Genomic DNA, 19291 nt, shown 5'->3' with positions numbered 1-19291 from the left:
CTTTGCTCATAATATCTGCTTGAGGTAGTTTTTGATTCTGTAAAGTACTATTCCTGATGTTTATCAGTAATCAGAGATACCTTAACAGGTCACAGATTAGAGGGCATCACAGGCCACTAGTGACCAGTTAAGGCTCTGAATATTTTTCTGGGCAGAGAGAAATTAGCCCAATGAAATAAATGCAGAGGCTTTTCTTTTCAATAACATCCACATGCTCTTGTTTATTCCTGGTCGAGACATTTTCTTCCATGGATTTAATGGAGCGGCACACTTTAGAAAACTCAATTAGCAGATTTATGGTCCTTCAGCCCGTGGTCACAGGCACACATGGCAAGAAAAGAGAGAAGAGCAGTTAACAGCGAGTAAAGGCTGCCCAGATGAGCAATGAAAAGCACTGGATCCAATAACACAGGGGCCATGCACCTATTACCTCGAAAGGATCAATTCAGAAGTGATAGCAGCAATGATAACCGATACTCAGATTAAATAAAACACTACAGTGCCAATATTCTAACACAGAAATTGAATTACTTTCTCAGTGCAACCCCAATTCCACTGTCAATTTAAAAAACAACCAGGAGCTTTCTTTGCTTTATTGTTAATCTGAGTATCCCAATGTCAGATGCTGAGCATCCAATAGTGACGGCAAATGCAGTGACTCTAGAATCGTTGCACTGCCTAATAGAGTCTGTGATTTAACTGACTTAGATAAAGAGTCCAAACTAAACTAACAGACCATAAATGGCCATTTGTAAGAGGCCATTGGCACAAAAAGGCTAATTCATTTCTGCTGAGTAGCGCCGCTTCGTTAGAACAATGACACTGGAAACTGACAAGGGTACACTTGAACTAATTTATAATCTTCACAGTTCATCAGTGTCATGGGGGCCGGTGGGGCGTGGAGAGATGAGGAGGGCAGAAAACTGAACGTTAGAGAAACTTGAAACAATAGAGCACATGTGTTTCTGTTGTCTGAGATTAGAGATGCCCCGTTCAATGTGAAGAGAAGACAATGTCAGCCTCTGCATTGTAATTCCAATCAGAGAAGCCTTTACTCTCTGAAGATGCCCACGACAGACCTAAGATGGGGAAGGATGCCAAGCAATTAACTGGAAAAACGCACTGGTTCAACAGTCACGGTCTGGGAGCATTTTAATAGGCTGGAAACTATTTCCAAAATGGTTGACGGTTCCGATGCCGACCAGAGACAAAGGCCTGCATTGTAAAGGCAGAGCGTGTATTTTTCTTCACTGATCAAGTTTACTGCCAAGAGGCAGGGACCAGGCGACAGACCCAAGAGCAGTCCCCGTTGTTTCTTTAGGCCCCACCTCCCCCCACCCCCTACTCCACCTCCTAACACACACGCACAAACACACACACACACACACAAACACAGCCTTCTCCACCACAAAGGCAGACATGCAAGACCTCCTCCATTGAGCTATGTCAGAAAAATGCCACGCTGCAGACCATCCCCACAGTGGCCTGTCGCCAATATCCTGAGTCAATCTGCAGTATGATAACCCTAATTTAGTATAATAGTAAGTATTTACATGAGAATGTTAAAGTCAGTAAAACCACCAAAGATTCCTGGAATGGGTGTGTCAGTGAGTTTACAGAAAAAAAATGAAAGGAGAGCGAAAGAAATAATGTCACAGACAAACACGCTTCCCAGCACAATGCCTCTGTTGCAATTACACACACACGCCAGAGACTGAGATGCTTTTCATTGGCATCTCTGTGTCACCCTCACACAAAAGCCCTATTCCCGAGGTCAGTCACACACACACACACACACACACACACACACACACACACACACACACACAGTATATATATATATTTGAGTATATATATATATATATATATATATAAAACAGACGGATTTACCCATCTTCTGGCTGGGTATTATATTTTCTTATAGTTAGGTTTTTCAGTCACTATTTTAGCCGCCTAGGCTGGTGGTGATTAACTGAGGGCAAGCTTTACCATTTGGCCTGGTCACAGATCAGAGCTGTGGGGGTATTTCTGGGACCATGTGGGTGACAGACTTGTTTGATCTTGACTTGTTTTAGATATAGACGTCAGTGTGAATATGACCTCACTGCTGGGTGGGGATATGCGAACACCCACCTTTCTCTTTTAGTCTCAATCCTTTTTCACTCTTATCTTTTTCCCTCTCCTTCTCTTCCTCCAGTAGCCCGCCTCTCTGGCAGGACATGACCCGCCCAGCTCATACTCACTCCATAAATCAGGAGCTGTGTCTCCATCATTGCACTTAAAAAGAGTCTGCGGCGCTGCCTTTCTTTGCTGTGCCCTGGGAGGCCACTTCCTCCCAGTGCACTGGAGCCAAGAGTTTAAACACATGCTTGTGTGTAGCATTTTCTGACACCCGCAAGCACAAAGTGACATGCCGAATGCAGAGGTGTCTGTCTCCATGACAGCACCAACGAGCATGTTAGGAAGAGCACGTACTTATGTGCTAGGAAATAATAACCCTTTGATATTTACATACACTTCAATGACTGTAGTAGGAGATCCACTGTTTGATAAAGTGTTGAAATTTCTCAAGTGTGGACAGAGGTTGAGACTGTGTTACGTGTTGCGTTAACAGAGATTTTAGAGACTTCCACAAATTGTGCAAAAACATATGCAAAAAAATTGCGCAAAAACCAAAAACAACACAGATGATGAGAGCTTCCACAATTAAAATAAAAACACATTTCTTCAAAATGGGTTAAAAATCTAAACTGGGTCCCATAATGTCTTTCCTTTTATCAACTGCCCACAGTAGAGAAAGCCCCTTTTTCATACCTCCAATGGAGTAACAGAGGTTTCCCTACTCTGCCTGAGATTTTTAACGAGGAGGGTTTTAGAAAGTTCAATGACTTCTGATTATCATTTGATTTACCAGGCTCTTCTTTTTTTCGTTATCTGCAGCTTAGATCCTCCATGCACGCTTATGGTGTACCTTGAGGGCTTTCTTCTTTATGCACTCATGAGCTTCATGTAATGTTGGATGTGGGAGTTCAGACAAGTGGTTTGGTCTCTGGTCTCTATACCTATTTACTGAACTCCTCTTGCGGTCCTCGTGCCATTCATCAGGTAGTGGTAAGAGATATTTATCACAGTCAGCTACTTTGTGTTTGTCATTGCATTGCATGGACTTTTGGCCCTACTTCTTTTTGAAATAAAAAAAGTTAAACACAAACTTAAAAACTGTTGTTAATCCTTATAGTCAACTAGCAGTGGAGACAGTGACTAGAAAAAGTCACCATCTCAAAAGCATCCCCGGTGGTCTGACATATTTCGTTTGCTTAGGCCATCGTGCTTGTGTAATTACGCTAGCCACTTTAAGCTTTCATTTAATTAAAACACTGGCCAGGGTATCGCAAGGTGTAAAAACTTCAAGAGCATTCCAGGTTTATGATTCTATACGGTTTCTCAGCCACTCACCAGGCCGAGGGGGACAACTGGGCTGTTTTTATGACCAAGAGGCCTCCAGAGGCACAGAATGCTAATAGTATCACGGCTGCAGAGAGTAGGCCAGAGTCCAGCATATCTAACTGTTTCTCTATGCGCCAGTCATGCCACTGGTGCCAACCCAGTCGCTCACAATGTGACTCATCCACACAGCCCGTATACCCCGGACTGTCCTTAAGCACATGTAGGAGAGTCCTGCTTCTGACATCACATGAATCTGCCAGCCGGGGTTCACATTTTAAGCCATAATCCATAATGATCCAAAGAAGTGCTCCCATTGAACCCACCACTCTCATCGCCGTACTCCAAGATGAGTTATGGATTCTCCAATGCTAATGCTGCAATTCACAGACCTTTCCACACCTCAGTGACAAAATGATGTCTGTCTCACGCTCTCTTCACTCCCCACACTCTCTCTTTCTATTGCTCTCATGCACATACAAAGTCATAGTGTGTCAGGGAAGCAGACTACGGCCAGTTGATGGTCAGTTGATAGAGTAAACCTGGCCGTATACTCCAAATGAAAGCAAATTTGGCATGTTGTGACTAGAGTGTACAGTGTCAGACAGTGACAGTGTAACCTGAAACTGGTCAACAATATCATGTTAGTGGCTTACAGTAGTGTATTTTCACACAATAATTGTGCTATGGTTAATTCTACATTACTTAATTTTAGTGTTGGTGCAATGAGTTATTAGAAAGTAGTAGGAAGTACCTACTGTGTTATCCAGTGTCATGTTGCTACTCCCTAAAATCCAGCAGGAAATGAATATGCAGAACAGGGTACAGATATAAACAGGTTAAAGGCTATGTATGATACTACAGTAGCACAAAAAGGCATGATGTATGTGGAAAAAGTATCGCAGACACAATATTCTCTGCAATTTTCCATATTTTTCAAGTGTTTTACATAAAAATAAAATTATATATCACGCGTCCAAAACCATGGACAGGTCAGCTGTGTTTATACAGTATGTCAAGTGTGCATGCTCAAGTGTTATACACACTGAGGGCTCGTGTGTGTGGTTCCTTAGGATGAAATTCATCATGCACCCAAGGGATGTTGATTGTCCCACAGAAAATCTTTGTCTAAGCAGAGACAGTAATTGAAGAGAGTAGCACAGAATGAGTGAACATGCGCTTGAATAACAAATAATGAAATGGGTGAGGGGGGGGCTGTTTTATGTTTAATCTAACGATAACCATTTGTTACAATCGTCTATTTGTGTGGCACAATGCAGATGGTCTTTCAGCTCGGACCACTGGCTTGCCAGCAAACTAATCAAACTCTGATGTAAACAAAATTAGCCACTCACTTGAAAAATGCCATGGAGCAGAAGAAAGGAGGAAAAGAATCCCCTACATGCATACATTTTAAGTCTGAGGAAAATATTCTGCAGTGCGGATAAATGACTTGCATACGCGGAGCAAAAACATTAGCGTCACAATGCTACAGTTCCTTGAACAAAAGCTACTTTGTGTCTGAGCCTGGTAGAAGCATACAGAGACATACATACAGTACATGCAGTACATGCCATACACATGCTGAGAAGCAGTGACACACATCCCTACTCATACACCTCCCTGCCCCCTAATTCATTTTCAGGATGACACACGGGAGTTCTGTTTTAAATGCATTTAAATTTAAACACTTATGCTCAGTTTATTTAGTTAATCTCAGACCCTTAAAAAGTTGCCATGCCATCATGGGGAAAACTGGTCTTTTGTGTTTGAGCTCTCAAACTGAGTTATGACCTCCAATCCGATTTGGATAAAGCTTTATAAACACAAAAATGTCAAAAGCATGTCTGGAATGTAAATGTTTCGAAACAACCATTCAGATTCAAATTCAGCTATTGTATTATTCTTACACAGGAAGTTGATTTGCTGCATTGAAAAGAAAAAGCAAAAAAATAGCAAGACACCTTGTACAGTAAATGAAACATAAGTCAGAAAAAGTGTTGCCTGCATAGAAACATGAAGAACAAAGGAGAAGAACCAAAATACTTCCTAGTTTTGTTCACTGTAATGGAAGAAAAAAGAACCAGCATTTGGGCATACGTATGAGAAGTCCTCTTCACGTTAAGCTATTTTCATGTACAGAAAGAACGGCCACCTAATGTATTTAAAAGTTTTGCTTCCCCACCACACTAAGCAGTAATTCCTGGTCCCCGAAAACTGATATTTTTTTAAGTGCGTCCATATTGTAGCTGCGAGCGTAAACAGCAAATAAACGAAAGGTTTGCCTCCCCTCAATTACCGGCTGATAAAAACAACAGAGAAAATCAAAGCAGGATGAAGTCCAGGGGTTTTCCTAAATAGGAGCATCGGTGTCATCACCCGACACACAGGCGGAAGAAGGGAGAAGGAAAGAAAAGGGTTGGAAGATAATACCATATATTATGCAGGGAGGTAGGTGGAATGCAAAAACAAGCCTTTTTACAAGCAAGTACATGTCTGGTCTGGAAAAGTGCTAACAACACTACATATAGGACAGAACAGTGTCTCACGGCTGGGAAGGGCTGAGGCACCGACCACAACACAGAAAAGTGTTGACTGTATTATTCACTGTATCCACCATGGCGAGATGGTCAATTCCACTTACTCATCAGCAGCAAGTCACGGCATTTTAAAACCACACCACAGTTAAACAGAGGTGTAACAGAACAAAAGCTAAAGCAGGTTGGTGATGGTAGTGTGAGCCCGGCAAGAAAGGGCTACGCTGAGCCAATGAGTGTGAGTAATAAGATATGAATGAGAATGGGCGGTGTTTACATGCAAGCTGTAGGCTAGTATCTGTCATGTTTACCAGACAGCCACAGAGAGAAAGGCACTTCCTGACGCACACTCAAGTGCAAACAAGCCCCGCAAGCCTTGTCTCTGTAATTGACGCACTAATGGTGGTGGGTGGTGGACTGAAGGGGGATGAGTCCAGACTAGGACTTCAAAGGACCGCTGGACGCTTATCAACAAATGCGCTCTCATCAGACACAAGAGGATGGAATAAATGAAAGGAGCACTAATGCACCTCCACCTCCACACCCATCAAGCCTGCATTCTGCTTTATCAGCAGCAGACCTGAGGAGCCAGGCTACCAAAGGAGGATGCACAGTAACGAAACACACACAGACAAAAACACACAGTGGGGATCAGTGAGTTCCTAAAGTCGAATGAATAGCAGATCCCTACACAGGGAAGGTTACACATACATCTTGCAGGCATAAACCAGGGCTGAGCAGTTATTCAATATTATCATATAGCATCCTTAATTGCAGCTGTTATATTATTATCATTTGTCCAAATATTGTCCAAATGAATAAGTTAAGAGAAAAGTACAGTTAAAGGTTTGCTTTACCTAAATAACAAAAAATAAAAACCAAAAGCATTTTTCTAGCTGTCCATGTAATGAAAGTCAAGTCAGGTTTAAAGTCAAACTACTTCTAAGCCAAAAATGCAGAAAACGCCTAAAAGGGCTATGGATGGAATCACAACAGCTTCTGAGCTCGAATGTGAACAGATTAATCTCTGCAACAACTGAGCGAACACCATCTGATGATGACGACTTTGTGATACAGGTGAAAGGTCAGAAAAAAGCTAGTAAGTGGACCAGAGTCAAGTCAGACTTTCATGCTTTTTTTTTCTCACTTGGTACTAGTTGTTTTAGCTATGAAGATTCGGTTTGGCGTGTTCAGGTTTTTACAATACCTCTCTGATTTATTTGATTTTATTTTGATTTTTGATTCATCACCATTCCAGTTTGTGGTGCTCACAGCATTTAACACATTTTTTGGATTAATTACTGCACACATTTGTCGTATTGTGATATATACAAATATATTTTTAAAAATCATTAACATTATGATATTGATTTTAAGCACATCTCCCAGCCCTAGCCTAAATGACAAATCTCTCTGATGAGCTTAGTATGGGTCAGCACTGTGTTGTCATGCAGGTGTCCTGTGGGGTTACAGGAAAACAGTGACAAAATTGTCCTGTCACCTTACCTTACCCTATCTGCCACCGCAGAGTCACAATAATCTTTAATGTCCTGTGAGTCTAAAGCCAATTTAGCGAGGATGAATGAGGATAGTGGCAGCTCCCAGGTGATGTGGCCTTTCCCTCCCTCCGAGCAGCGGGCGGAGATAGAGCTGCAGTGGGGAGCTCCAGAGACCTCTATATTTATCTGACACAGTAACAAGCCGCTGTCTGACTGCTGCTTGGTGCAGTACAGCTGTACAGTTTCTCTTCAACCTCCCCTCCCCATCCCTTCTCGGATGCTCCACTGTGGCCAGTAATGAGGAAACCGGGGATGATCCAGCAGCATGTCATCACTTTGAGAGTCGTCATGAATAAAAGCGTATTTGCATCCGCTTCTAAAGGAAGAAGAAATACACAGAATTCTGTCACTGTATAGCTCATCGGCAGCATTTCACACGCTGCTGTATTTCTCTACAGGAGGATCCATATTTCAAAGTTGAGAGCCATATTTCATCCTGGGCCACCCTGATGCTGACAAAGCACCAACTGGTGCTGTGTTGGAGTGGCCCATTGAGGCGGCCGGCCAAGGAGCTGCCGGTCTGCCAAGAGAGCCATGCCAAGAGGGCTGGAGAAGGCAGAGGAGCCCCAACCACCTGTGCCCATTAGGCTGCGTGCTGACAACTGCACTAGGCCCTGGGGATCCCACCCAAACAAGCTGAGAAAGGAGAGGAAGGGGAGGCACCAGACAGGGTCAAGGTCATTTTTCAGTCATTGACAGAAAGCAGACTAATGCCATTAGACAAGCCAGACGGCTATATGGATGGTTGACACTGAAAGTTATACGGAGGAAGATTTAAAAAGAGCTGACATGATCAAAACTTTGTTTGGAGCTAATACAGTGTCAATGTTCAAGCTGGCTAAAAGGGAACTTGGTAAGCGTTTGAGGGGAAGTGCGTGGTTGTCACGCGCATTTCATTTAGCTGTGTAATTCATGAGATTTCCTTTGTAATTTTATGATGTCCTTTCATCTCCTCTCTGTGCACATGCTCCGAAGAACAGACGGCAAAACTCCACTGGCATGCTGAGGCCTGCTTGATATATCTTTTATTGTGTGTACACACACACACACACACACACACACACACACACACACACACACACACACACACACACACACACACACACACATTAGATCCATGACTCATCCTGAGCTAAGATGCTGCAGGATACAATAGCTGTTCTTCAGTTATTGTATAATAACTTCTATATTGATACAAGATGTATCCCTATCCAAACTCTGTGTATATTTCGTACCAAAGCCATTTGGTCACAAAGCTTTAAAACAAGACACATCCAACATCGACAGACACTGACATCTGATTTCAAAGAAAAATGCACATTTCTGCCATATGTGGAGGGAAAGGTAGAGAGAGTAGATCACATCCATTGCCTCCTCGCCACACACACAACAGGGGAAGAAAATAGAGGAGCAGTGTTTCTGTGACCTCAGTGAACCTGACTAACTATTCTGGCAAAGCAGGATACTCTGCTCTCTGCGGTATGCCAGCGTACATCCTCACCTCTGCAGGAGAGATTTGTCAGCAGGAGATTTCTTTTTTTCCTCTATGGAATTAACCCATGCTCTCAGAGCTTACTTGCAGGCATGGCACATTATCTCCCAGGAAGCACTGCCAAGCCAGACAAGCAGTGAGTAAATGGCTGGTCTGGCTTTGCACTATATGGAGGGATAGAGCTGGGGCAGGCAGGCAGACAAAGGCAGGCTCAGGCGCCAAGGGCAGGCACAGGCAACAGGCGTGAGTACTCGTCTCTTTCACCTCTCTGAGAGGCGTCACTAAGAGGCGAAGATAGCCCTCATCCTTCGTGCCATTTAGAGCAGAACTGAGGGGAACCTACCACAGAGACAGGGGGCCCACGGCTCTGTGAGAGGAAGTTATAGTATTCACGCAGATTTATGAATGAGTGGTGAGAGCAAAGGATGACTCACAGCTTCCGAGCTGCACAGCCAGAAGGCAGCAGGCGGCCTATCACCAGAGGCACTAGGTGGCTCAAACAGGCATCAAGCAGGCTGGAAACACACTACACACTGGGCTAACACTTACACAGGCACGAGTAACTACCACAAACACGCACACATAGACGAACACAGCAGGCACAGTCACAGTGGGCACACGCAACCCGGGCACAAGTCGAGGAAAATTTGTAAGGGGGATGGCACATGAGAGAGGAGATGGTGTTGATGTGTGTGCATGAGTACCTGTGTGTTTGGATGTGAGTGCAAGTGTGTCAGTCAGTCTCTTTGGAGGCTAGCAGTATGACACACAGGCCCTATTTTGGTCAATCAAGTCTATGAGAGGAAACCTAGGAAAAGAGGCCAATCTGTCAGTGCTTTGAGAGGAGTCCTTTGTAGGCCACAGAGGACAGGAGTCGGATAAACTCACAGCGCTGGCCATCAATGGACAATAAGCCCTGCTGTTCATACATGGACAATAACACACTGTATAACCATGTCATCATGAATGAACTTTGCTAACTTGCAATCAAATTGAAATTATGCCGAGGAAAACACTGCTGTTGACATTAAAAGTTAGCAATAGCAGTCGACACGTGTCTGTGGCTTTTCATGAATTTCACCACACTCTGCTAAAGCAGTGAGGCAAATATAACATGTTACAATTTCGCTTTTGGGAGGAACTCAAAACAAATTAAAGCGTGAGGCAAAAAGAATTCCATTCTGACCAATCATACTCGCCACTCGTGCTCCAGGCCTCTCAAAAGTCCAAAGGCAACCAATAAAACCAATTGAGCAGAAAAACTATTTGTAACCAAACAGAGTTTTTCCCCTTGCTTTAAGAGGGCTCAGGTTCTGGGTACTGGACTGAAGAAGGTCTCTGTTTTGGGTGAGTGTACTAAGGTTGGCTGCTTACAGTTCCCAAGAATGACATTTATGAATGTGACCAAGATGGGAGAAAATGTGGCAAACGCCAGGAGAGAGAGGGAGGGAGGGGGGGAGGGAAGGAGGTAGAGAAGGTGCAAGGATGTAGATGGAATTTACTGAGACAGAAACACACACACACACACACACACACACACACACACACACACACACACACACACACACACACACACAAATATCACGAATGCGAAGTTAATTATTACCATTAATATGTTATTAGATCTTGGATAGATGAACAGAAAAACTGAATTCTGTTCAGTTAAAAAAATGCTTATATGACTTATATAGTTGTAGGTAACAGTGTATCATGTACTGTATGTTGATACAACTCAAATTTGCTGACATGACTGTCAAGTATGAAACACATTTTAAACTCTGGTTTAAATAAATACGCAGATGAGAAAGTAAAATGAAGAAAATAAGAAGCTACAGACAGCCGCCATTTAGCTTAGCTTAGCATAAAGACTGAAATGGGGGGGGGGGGCCCCGCCTGGCTCTGTCCTAACACAACAAGATCCAACAAAACAAACCACATTCAACTGATGTCATGTAAGTACACACGAAACACACTGTCTGAATCCCCGTTTGGTTCACTGTAAAGCAAATTACATATTTGGGCTCTCTTACCTGCCAAGATAAGCAGATGTTTGTAAACACACTGTCTGTCTGAACTGATTTCACGATTGAACTTGTAACCACAATATCCCCAGACTCCCTCAAAAAATTGTGCAATTTTGAAAGTTGTTGAGTGAGAAGAAACTCTGTGAAACGCTGTTTGCGACAAATTCATTATTTCATTAATTATTTGGGGCTTCTTGAAAATTCTTCAAATATTATACATCAAGTTACGTCTTTCTTTGTGATAAAAACATTGTGTCTGATTGTCCCAGCATGTTGGCTGGAGAGACGCTCTGCGGTGCGAGCAGGACTTAAGCTTTTGCTCTCTCCGGCATTAATGTCTTAATTCTTCGTTAGCGGTGAATTTCCACACAGTCAAAGAAAGTAAAAGTGTGTGTCATGCACATGTAGTTCAGTTATAAAATCCCACAGCTACCACAGAGCATGTCTACTGCAGGGCTGATGACAGGGCAGGTAAAACATGCGCCTCTGATATAGGAATTTTGTGTGGCGCTGAACTAAAAAGAAGGAATGAATAATTGAATGTTGATATTGAACAACCAATTAAACAGTAATAATAGACACTGACTGACACAATTCCGAGTACAGTATAGCCTTATTGTCTTTATTTGTATATAGAGTGGGGGAAGTAAAATACGATCAAAAGTTGTCCATGTATGAACTGACATCCTCAGAGTTGTCCACCTGTGATCAGATCACCCAAGATGCATGTTAATAGGTCTAAACAGGGCCTCTTTATAGCCTGTTGTTGTTTCTCTTTCTTCTTCTTGCCCTTGGACCACTTTAAAAAGACATAAGCATGTGAAAACACAAAGGGAATGAAGGGCTGCCGTGAAGGGAGCTTTGTCTGCTTTCTCTAATGTATTTATTTCAATGACACCATGGAGTTGTAACACTGTGAATCAATAGTCCTCAGTCCTCCGGGGAAATAATAGAGACAAGGGCGCAAACACACACACACACACACACACACACAGACCGAGTCAACAGGGCCAGAGTTAACCGAACAGGATGACTGTGTCTCACGTGTTGAATAAATCCTCCTGAAGTTACCAACAATGTCTATGCCATACATGGGCTGTATACAGTAATGTGTTGAAGTGCGGGCAGTTACTGAGCACAGGCCCACTTTCGCCTTTCTCAGGACTCCGTGGTGACCCGGTGAGCAGAGAGAAAATCTGAGCGTGGTAGTGGAGAACATGATGGATCTAATTATTCCATCTTTAGTCTGGTGGTTGTGGGAGGGCAGGAATGAATGAGTCTGATCGACATGAGTGTCATCTCTTTGGCAATAACACTGGCACGCTGCCTAAGCTTTGTACAAAATGGAGCAGAGCGCAGGCGAGTAGTTCATGCCGGGGAGAAACATCAGATGTATGGGCACTGAGTCATGGTTCTGAATGTGCCCCCAGGAAACCATCGGACTGTCAAGACTGCAATTTGAGCCCTTTTCTGCTTCCTGTCCCTATAACCACAGGACTTTGATAAGCTTCAGAAAAGCCATTAAATATTTAAAAGCTTCCTTGTATCTGCTGTTGGTTAAACAAAACTGACAGATGATCAAAAAAACTCAGCACCTCTTGGTGCACAACGCCCTCAGACAAACACAAAATAAACCTCACCTACATCAATATGATCACTCCTCCTTATTGCCAACAAATAGTCTCTGTATGGCCGTGCACATGTAGTCTGCACATACAGCCTGTGCTGTGTATTTCCCCCTCTTTATCCCCTCACAACTGCAATGACTAAGCCAGCAGGAATTTCTACCTTATATACTTAAAGGGGCAGACTCATTCTACCCAACTTAACACACATGCTGTATACCTAAAGTATCAATAAATCGAGGTCTTTGCCAGCACAAACGGAGCATAATTTCTGCACAGTTCCTATTTCTGCAACTAATCTTGACAACAACAAGTATGAGCTGTGTGGTAGCTCCAGAAATCAATTTACAAAAGCCTCTGAGGGAAAACAAGGATTTGCGTTGTGTTTTCTTTCTGTGATAATTTATTTCATCAAAAGGCTATTAACAAGAAAATATTAATTAAACAGGGAGCCATGAAAACAGAAATAAAGAAAAATATCTGTTAATAATTAATTGGCTTGTAACTTTCAAAGATAAGCTTTCTGATAATGTATATTTTTCTCATTGTCAGCAAATCTCATGTAAAGATCAAAACAATTATTTGATTCTAGTATTGTCTGTGTAGCCAAAGCCTGACATAGCTTATGCCTAAGTACCATAGACCTGTTGTCCCAAAACAGCTGAAAACACATCAGTGAGCCACAGTGTTGTACTTGCTTCTTTCATTAAGATGAACATGGACAGTAGTATTGCAGTATAAAATTTCGTCTGCCCGTCTGAACCTGCTTAAACTACAGTTACATCCTGTAAAAGAAACTGTTTCCCCCTGCTGTGAGGTAGGCTTAGGTCAGAGCACTCAGACCAGAGATATCAAGTGGGTCTCTGGCAAGGAGGGAGTAAACATATTATCAGACACAAAAGTCTCCCGGCCCAGTCTCCCAACTCCCGGGGCTGCGAAATGCTTTCGCTCTGCTACGTTTCTTCTGGGTTCAGTACAAGGACACACAGAGCAGAAAACTGTCTGTGGCATAACAGGACAGCAGGTCTCCTTACACGACTATAGCTCAGACCCTAAAATGCAAACTGACACCACACCACAGTTTTCCTTTCTCAAAAAGCAAAAGCAGTTTCAGTATGTGGACATTTTGATTTATTTGCCATTCACAGGCAGACCTGACTTTTGACATTTGTCTATCAATATCAAAATACAACATTCAGGACATGATGTTTCTTAAAATCAAACAGCATAAGGAGCCAAGAGAAACTAGACCAGAGTGCCCGCGAGGCTGAGCATACTGGAAGTTAATATTCTCACATAAAGGAGACATGTGAGCTATGTGAGGACTAGCAAGTGTGAGAGTGTGTGCCTCCCTGTGGAGCTATGAAGACTAACCTGCCCTGAGACTGGGCATGGACACATCGGCATGCTTTCCTGCTTGTCTGCCTAATTTTAAAAGCCTCTTCGCTATCAGGCTTTGGCTCAGGTCCAGGGGCAGAAGGCAGGCCTGACTGTAGCAAAGACCTGCAGAGACCTGAGAAGGCTATTTGAAGCAGGCCAGACACTTTTTAGTCACGGGATCCCCCAAAATTCAAAGCAAACAGCGGGCGATGTCAAAGGATCCAGGGCCCGGCCAAACAGGCCAGTTGGCTGTTACCACTGCAGCGATGAGAGAATGTCTCCCACAAGTAAACAGTGGAGGGATATCTGACAGCCAGAGCTGTTAACAGCCCCCGATAAGCCCTGCAGAAAAGAGTGAGGTGAAAATAGAGGAGGAAACACCACCAGACAAACTGACAAGGACAATCAGAGATGAGTTCCAGGCTGAGGCTAAGCAAAGTGGAGAAAACTAGGGAGGAAGAAATGGACAGACAGTGTGTATGATGAGGAGGAGCAGGCCGAGGGGACGAAAAGCAAAGGGGAATGACGGGCATTTTTCAACCCTCCAAGCACTGCGCTTTAGCGAGAGCCTGCCGTTGAGCTTGTATACTTGACATTTGTCTGACATTTCCCCTCAGTGCCCCTCCTCCTGCGTACGGCTCCTCAGTCAGGGCCTCTCTACGCATCGCTGCCTGCCACTGAAAAGCACCCAGAACCTCTGCTCCAATCTGCACTTCCCTACGCGGTCACTCCCACTCACTTCCATCCAGCCAAAAGTACGGCATTAACCTGGCTTATTCTGTCCAGCATCATATTTACATTAACCTCTGAGGAGACTCTCATCTAAAACACTCCAATCTGTTGTGGGAAATAGTATCTGGTAGGTGGACAAACATGTGGAAAGAGGAGTTTTGTTGTTGCTCCAGGAAGCACTAGAAGGCCCAGAGGCTAAAGTAGTGTGCTAGGCAGACCGCCCTCCCTCCTCATGTAGTGTAATTAAAGAGGAGACCGGGCCGTATTGACTAGAAAACCACTGAATGCCCTTGAAGGAACATCTGTACTGGAGAAAAACAAGGCAATTATGCAGAGGGGTGGAGGGAGGAGAGAGGAATCTTAAGCAGGAACAAGAGAGGAAGACACATCAAGCCTTAAAAAAAAAAAAAAAGTAAGACAGTGTGAGAAATGTTACCTGTGCATGAAGCCTGGAATATAAACAGACCTCACAGACTTCACAGGAATCATTCTGTCCTATTATTGCTTCAGTAACTCCTCCTTTTTTTCCACTGCGTAGCCCCCCCACCAGAGCCTTTATCTGCAGCCTTGAGACCTCAAGGCCCTCCAGATGAATGCATTTACCCTGACCTCGGCCTGGGCCTCAGAGAAAAGGGAACTGGTTCAAACAATAATCCTCCTCTGCCTCTCCAGTCCGTTATGGGAGAACAACAGAGGGTCCCACCGCAAACGCTACATAGAATCTACTCTGGGAGGAACAGACGTGCATCGAAGGTCATCGCAGGCGACTGCACCTTTCACAATGTAGCATTTAGTAAATGAAATAAATTAGCAAATTTAGGAAACTTTTGTTTTGTTTTAAACAAAGATATTAGTTTTTTAATTCGCATAGCCAATTGTATATGGCACACACAATCACTGGCAGGGCAGTGCATCCAAGAATAAACAGAGACATAACAATAAACACCATAGCTTTTCTATAGAGACAGACATGGTCACTAGGGAAAAGACGCAAGCTTGATTTCCACTATTTGTTCTGAGGGTCCCCGGGGGATGAAGGAGGGTCGTGTTTGAGACTCCCAACTGACCATGGGAGCCGTACACAGGTCTTCAATAGAACAGGGCTGGAGGAACATTTTCCCACCATTATTTCACACAGACGAGAGGCAAAGATCAGGAGTCTGAAACAAGTTTTCTATGCCAAATCAAATCAAGTCAGGTCTGACATGATCATTTTCACCAAGACAAAACATGTATCTGTTTATCTTTTATTTACTGCACTGAGTTATTGTACAGTATGGATATTCAGAATCCAGATGGAGGCAAATTAAAGAGGCCAGTCTTTCTCTCAAGTGTGGTAATAGTCTATGCAACATAAACAAATAAAGGGAAATGGTACAAAACGCCAAAGCTTCGGCATTGATATCACCCTCTCAACTGCAAATAAACAACATCTGTATCTGCTAAAGCAAAGCAGCAACAAGAAATAGGTCATTATATTATATATTTTTATCAGTGTCTAAAAGGCCTTTCAGGCCCAATATCTGCACATAAACCAATAACATCTACAATGTTTAGTTTTGGCACTTTTTTGTCATGTTGTTGACACGTAATTAAATTAAAGCGTTAATTAAAGTGAATTAAAGGGTTTTTGCATTGAAATGTGTGTTAAAAGCCTTTTGTAATGTTTTGTGACTACTGTTTGAACTGTTGAGATGGGGTATTTTGTGTGTTTTAAGTGCAGTCTGTAAAGGAATTTGAACTAAAAAAGCATCAATAGCCCTTTTGTATTTGAAGAATAATGTATGTGACCCTGCCTGCAACCTTGAACTAGAATTACCACCCCGCAGTTGTATGCCTCCGCCAACTAGTCAAGTTGCAGTTTGCATCCATGTCCGTCCAGGCCAGTGGTATAAGGTAGTCACAACGGGCCAGAGTGCACACTATTATGATGGGCTCTAGCTATCTTACAGTACATCATATTGTCTCGTCACATGATCAAATAGAAACTCAACATACATATTACCCAGTAATCCTCATTGCAAACCTCTATATGCCAAAAGTACCAAAGAAAATGAATAAAAATTAATAGTTTATAGTTCATTTATAGTTTTTATAGTTTATGTAGAAAAAGATTAATAATTTTGTAATAGATTTCTAATGACTATTTTATCAAGAAAAATTAAAGAGCAAATGGCATTTTTACTTGAACGTGAGTTCTTCTTTAAACACAGGTGTATTTCCCAGGCGGTAATCTGAGTCACTCACAAGGATCTGTTCACCACCTATTGTTGGAGGACCAACTCTCCCTATGGGCCCCCCCACTCCAAAAGGCCTGCACTGCCTGCACCGTCTATATTTACGCCCCTGGCCCCTGGTTTATGCATCTCTGTCTCTCTCTACCCCCGCACTCCCTGCAGCTGGCCTTCTGTACCCCACACCTATCCTTCCTCCTCAGCCACAGCCTAAAGTCTAAAATGTCCTAAATGTTGCGGAGTAGCCGTGAAGTTGATGCGCTGACAAACCACTGGCACCCCCCACTTCCACAGGGTAGATGATGGCCCTCTGGTCTGCTTCCTTGCATTCAACTGCCAACTCATAATTGCAATTCTCAATGCTTGAGTTATGGCCAAAAACATATTTCACAGTGATCTTGACCATTGACTTTTGACCACCAATATCAAATCCGTTCATCTTTGAGCTTAAGTGGATGTTTTTGCCAAGAAATTCCCTCTAAGCATAACTGAGATATTTCGTTGACAAGAATGTGAAGCAAAACCCAAAAACATAATGCCTCCTGCCACAACTATCAGCAGCGAGGATGCAGAAAAATTATTCATAACCGTGGCCTCTGCGCCCTTGGAGAAAAAGTTAAAAATAAAGCATAGATGGTCTAACGAAACAACTAGGAGCTTGATATCTTCAATCAAAACAGCTGCAGGTAAGAAACATGATATAAAAAAAAAACTATTTATGTCAGAAAGCAACAAAACATTTCTACCAGAAGCCTCATCAACAGCTCAGCTTTATCCGCCTGTGTCAAACAGGCTGCGTAAGTTTGTTACAAAGGCTTGAACTGCCTACACTAGTTTTGAAGAGGCATGAGACAGCTGATCTGGTTGTCCCAGTTTCTAATCAAAAAGCACAAGCTGTCCCTCATTCTGAAATCTGAGAGAAAAAGAGCGGTGACGATATGTAATGTTACTAAAAGCTTCTACAGACACAAAACTAAACTTAGGCGACAAATACACATAAACCTGCAGATAAAGATGAATTTAAATTTCAATATATAAATGATCTGACCCTCCTCTGAACTGTTTTAAAAAATGCATGACCCTACCGCGGGGCCGAAGTTAAACAAGGATGACCCTCCCCCAGAAACTTCAATATACCCCTTTTCATAAATTGCAAAAAGTCCCTAAGGCAAATATTTAACTGACATGGTCCAGACAGGTAGACTAGCTCATTTCTTGGCAGAGCAACTTTAACCTCAACTGAGTATGCCTTTCTAATACCTGGTGCTCTATATTGCAGCCATCCTTCACTCCACAAATAGCCTGATCTAAAGACAAGGTCTCTATAATGAACAGAGAGGAAATGTTTGCACTGGCCCGTGGACAATCCTGCAGCCTGACGGAAATGAAGGAAAAACACTGCATAGATTCACTGGATTTGTTCGCTGGTGAAAAAATGCACAATTTCAGAATGTTTAAGAGACTGGAAACCACCTACCTAGATCAAAGTCTCATATGCATTTCCTGTACTTCTATTGCCAAATGTCGCACAAACACTGCCGCTATTAAAATGTATCAGGCAAACATCACATTTAATGCATCCTCTAGTATAAAGTATGAAATAAAACAACATAGAATTCAGGGTTACCTTTCTGGCACTGGTTGGAGGTCCAACAGCGGTAGTCGTAGTTGTCATTGAACGACGTCCTCTGACAAAGAGGGTTATCCTTCATGATGCCTGGGCAGACATTGTCACACTCCTTTACCTTCTTATTCCCATTGATAATGTTGTTGAACTCAGCATCCATAATTAGAGACCAGTCCACCGAGTCCAGGTAGCAGAGCTCAGGGTTCTTTTCAATCCGCATGGCTCCCCGCGTGATGTTCCTCAGGTTGTACAGGCCGATGTCCTTCAGGCTGGTCATCTCGTAGATCACCAGGGCGTAGTTGTAGAAGAGATTGCGTCCGCGGATGACACTCAGGTTGGGGAAGAGCATGCTTAGGCTGTCCAGGCCCGAGACGCGAAACAGCAGCAGGTAGTCGGTGATGACAGTCAGCTTTGGGAAGCTGAGGGAGCGGAAGAGCTCCTGGTGGATGTTGTTGGTCTTGTCGTTGATGAGGAGGATCTGTAGGTAGCCTTCCACCACTGTGCAGTTCTCCAGCCGCTTGAACTCACTGATCTCATTTCGGATGTCGATACTAGGACCACAGACTGGAAGACAGGCGAAAGATGCTTCTTCATTAATGTAATCAAAAACACACGTACAATAGAGAGTACTACATAT

At 43.1% G+C, this 19291-nt stretch overlaps 1 protein-coding gene across 1 annotated transcript in view; it reads right to left on the bottom strand.

The window, feature by feature from the left end:
* The window catches only part of igf1ra (insulin-like growth factor 1a receptor), a 76764-nt gene that overhangs the window by 47643 nt on the left and 9830 nt on the right, over window positions 1-19291 (bottom strand). The window contains exon 2 of the mRNA XM_051382543.1: window positions 18655-19218. Within this exon, the coding sequence (XP_051238503.1) occupies window positions 18655-19218 (564 nt within the window). The remainder of the gene's footprint in view (window positions 1-18654; window positions 19219-19291) is intronic.

Source organism: Dicentrarchus labrax, unplaced genomic scaffold (assembly GCF_905237075.1).
Source record: "Dicentrarchus labrax unplaced genomic scaffold, dlabrax2021, whole genome shotgun sequence".
NCBI classification, from domain to species: Eukaryota; Metazoa; Chordata; class Actinopteri; family Moronidae; genus Dicentrarchus; species Dicentrarchus labrax.
This window is presented reverse-complemented; position numbering and strand designations above follow the sequence as displayed.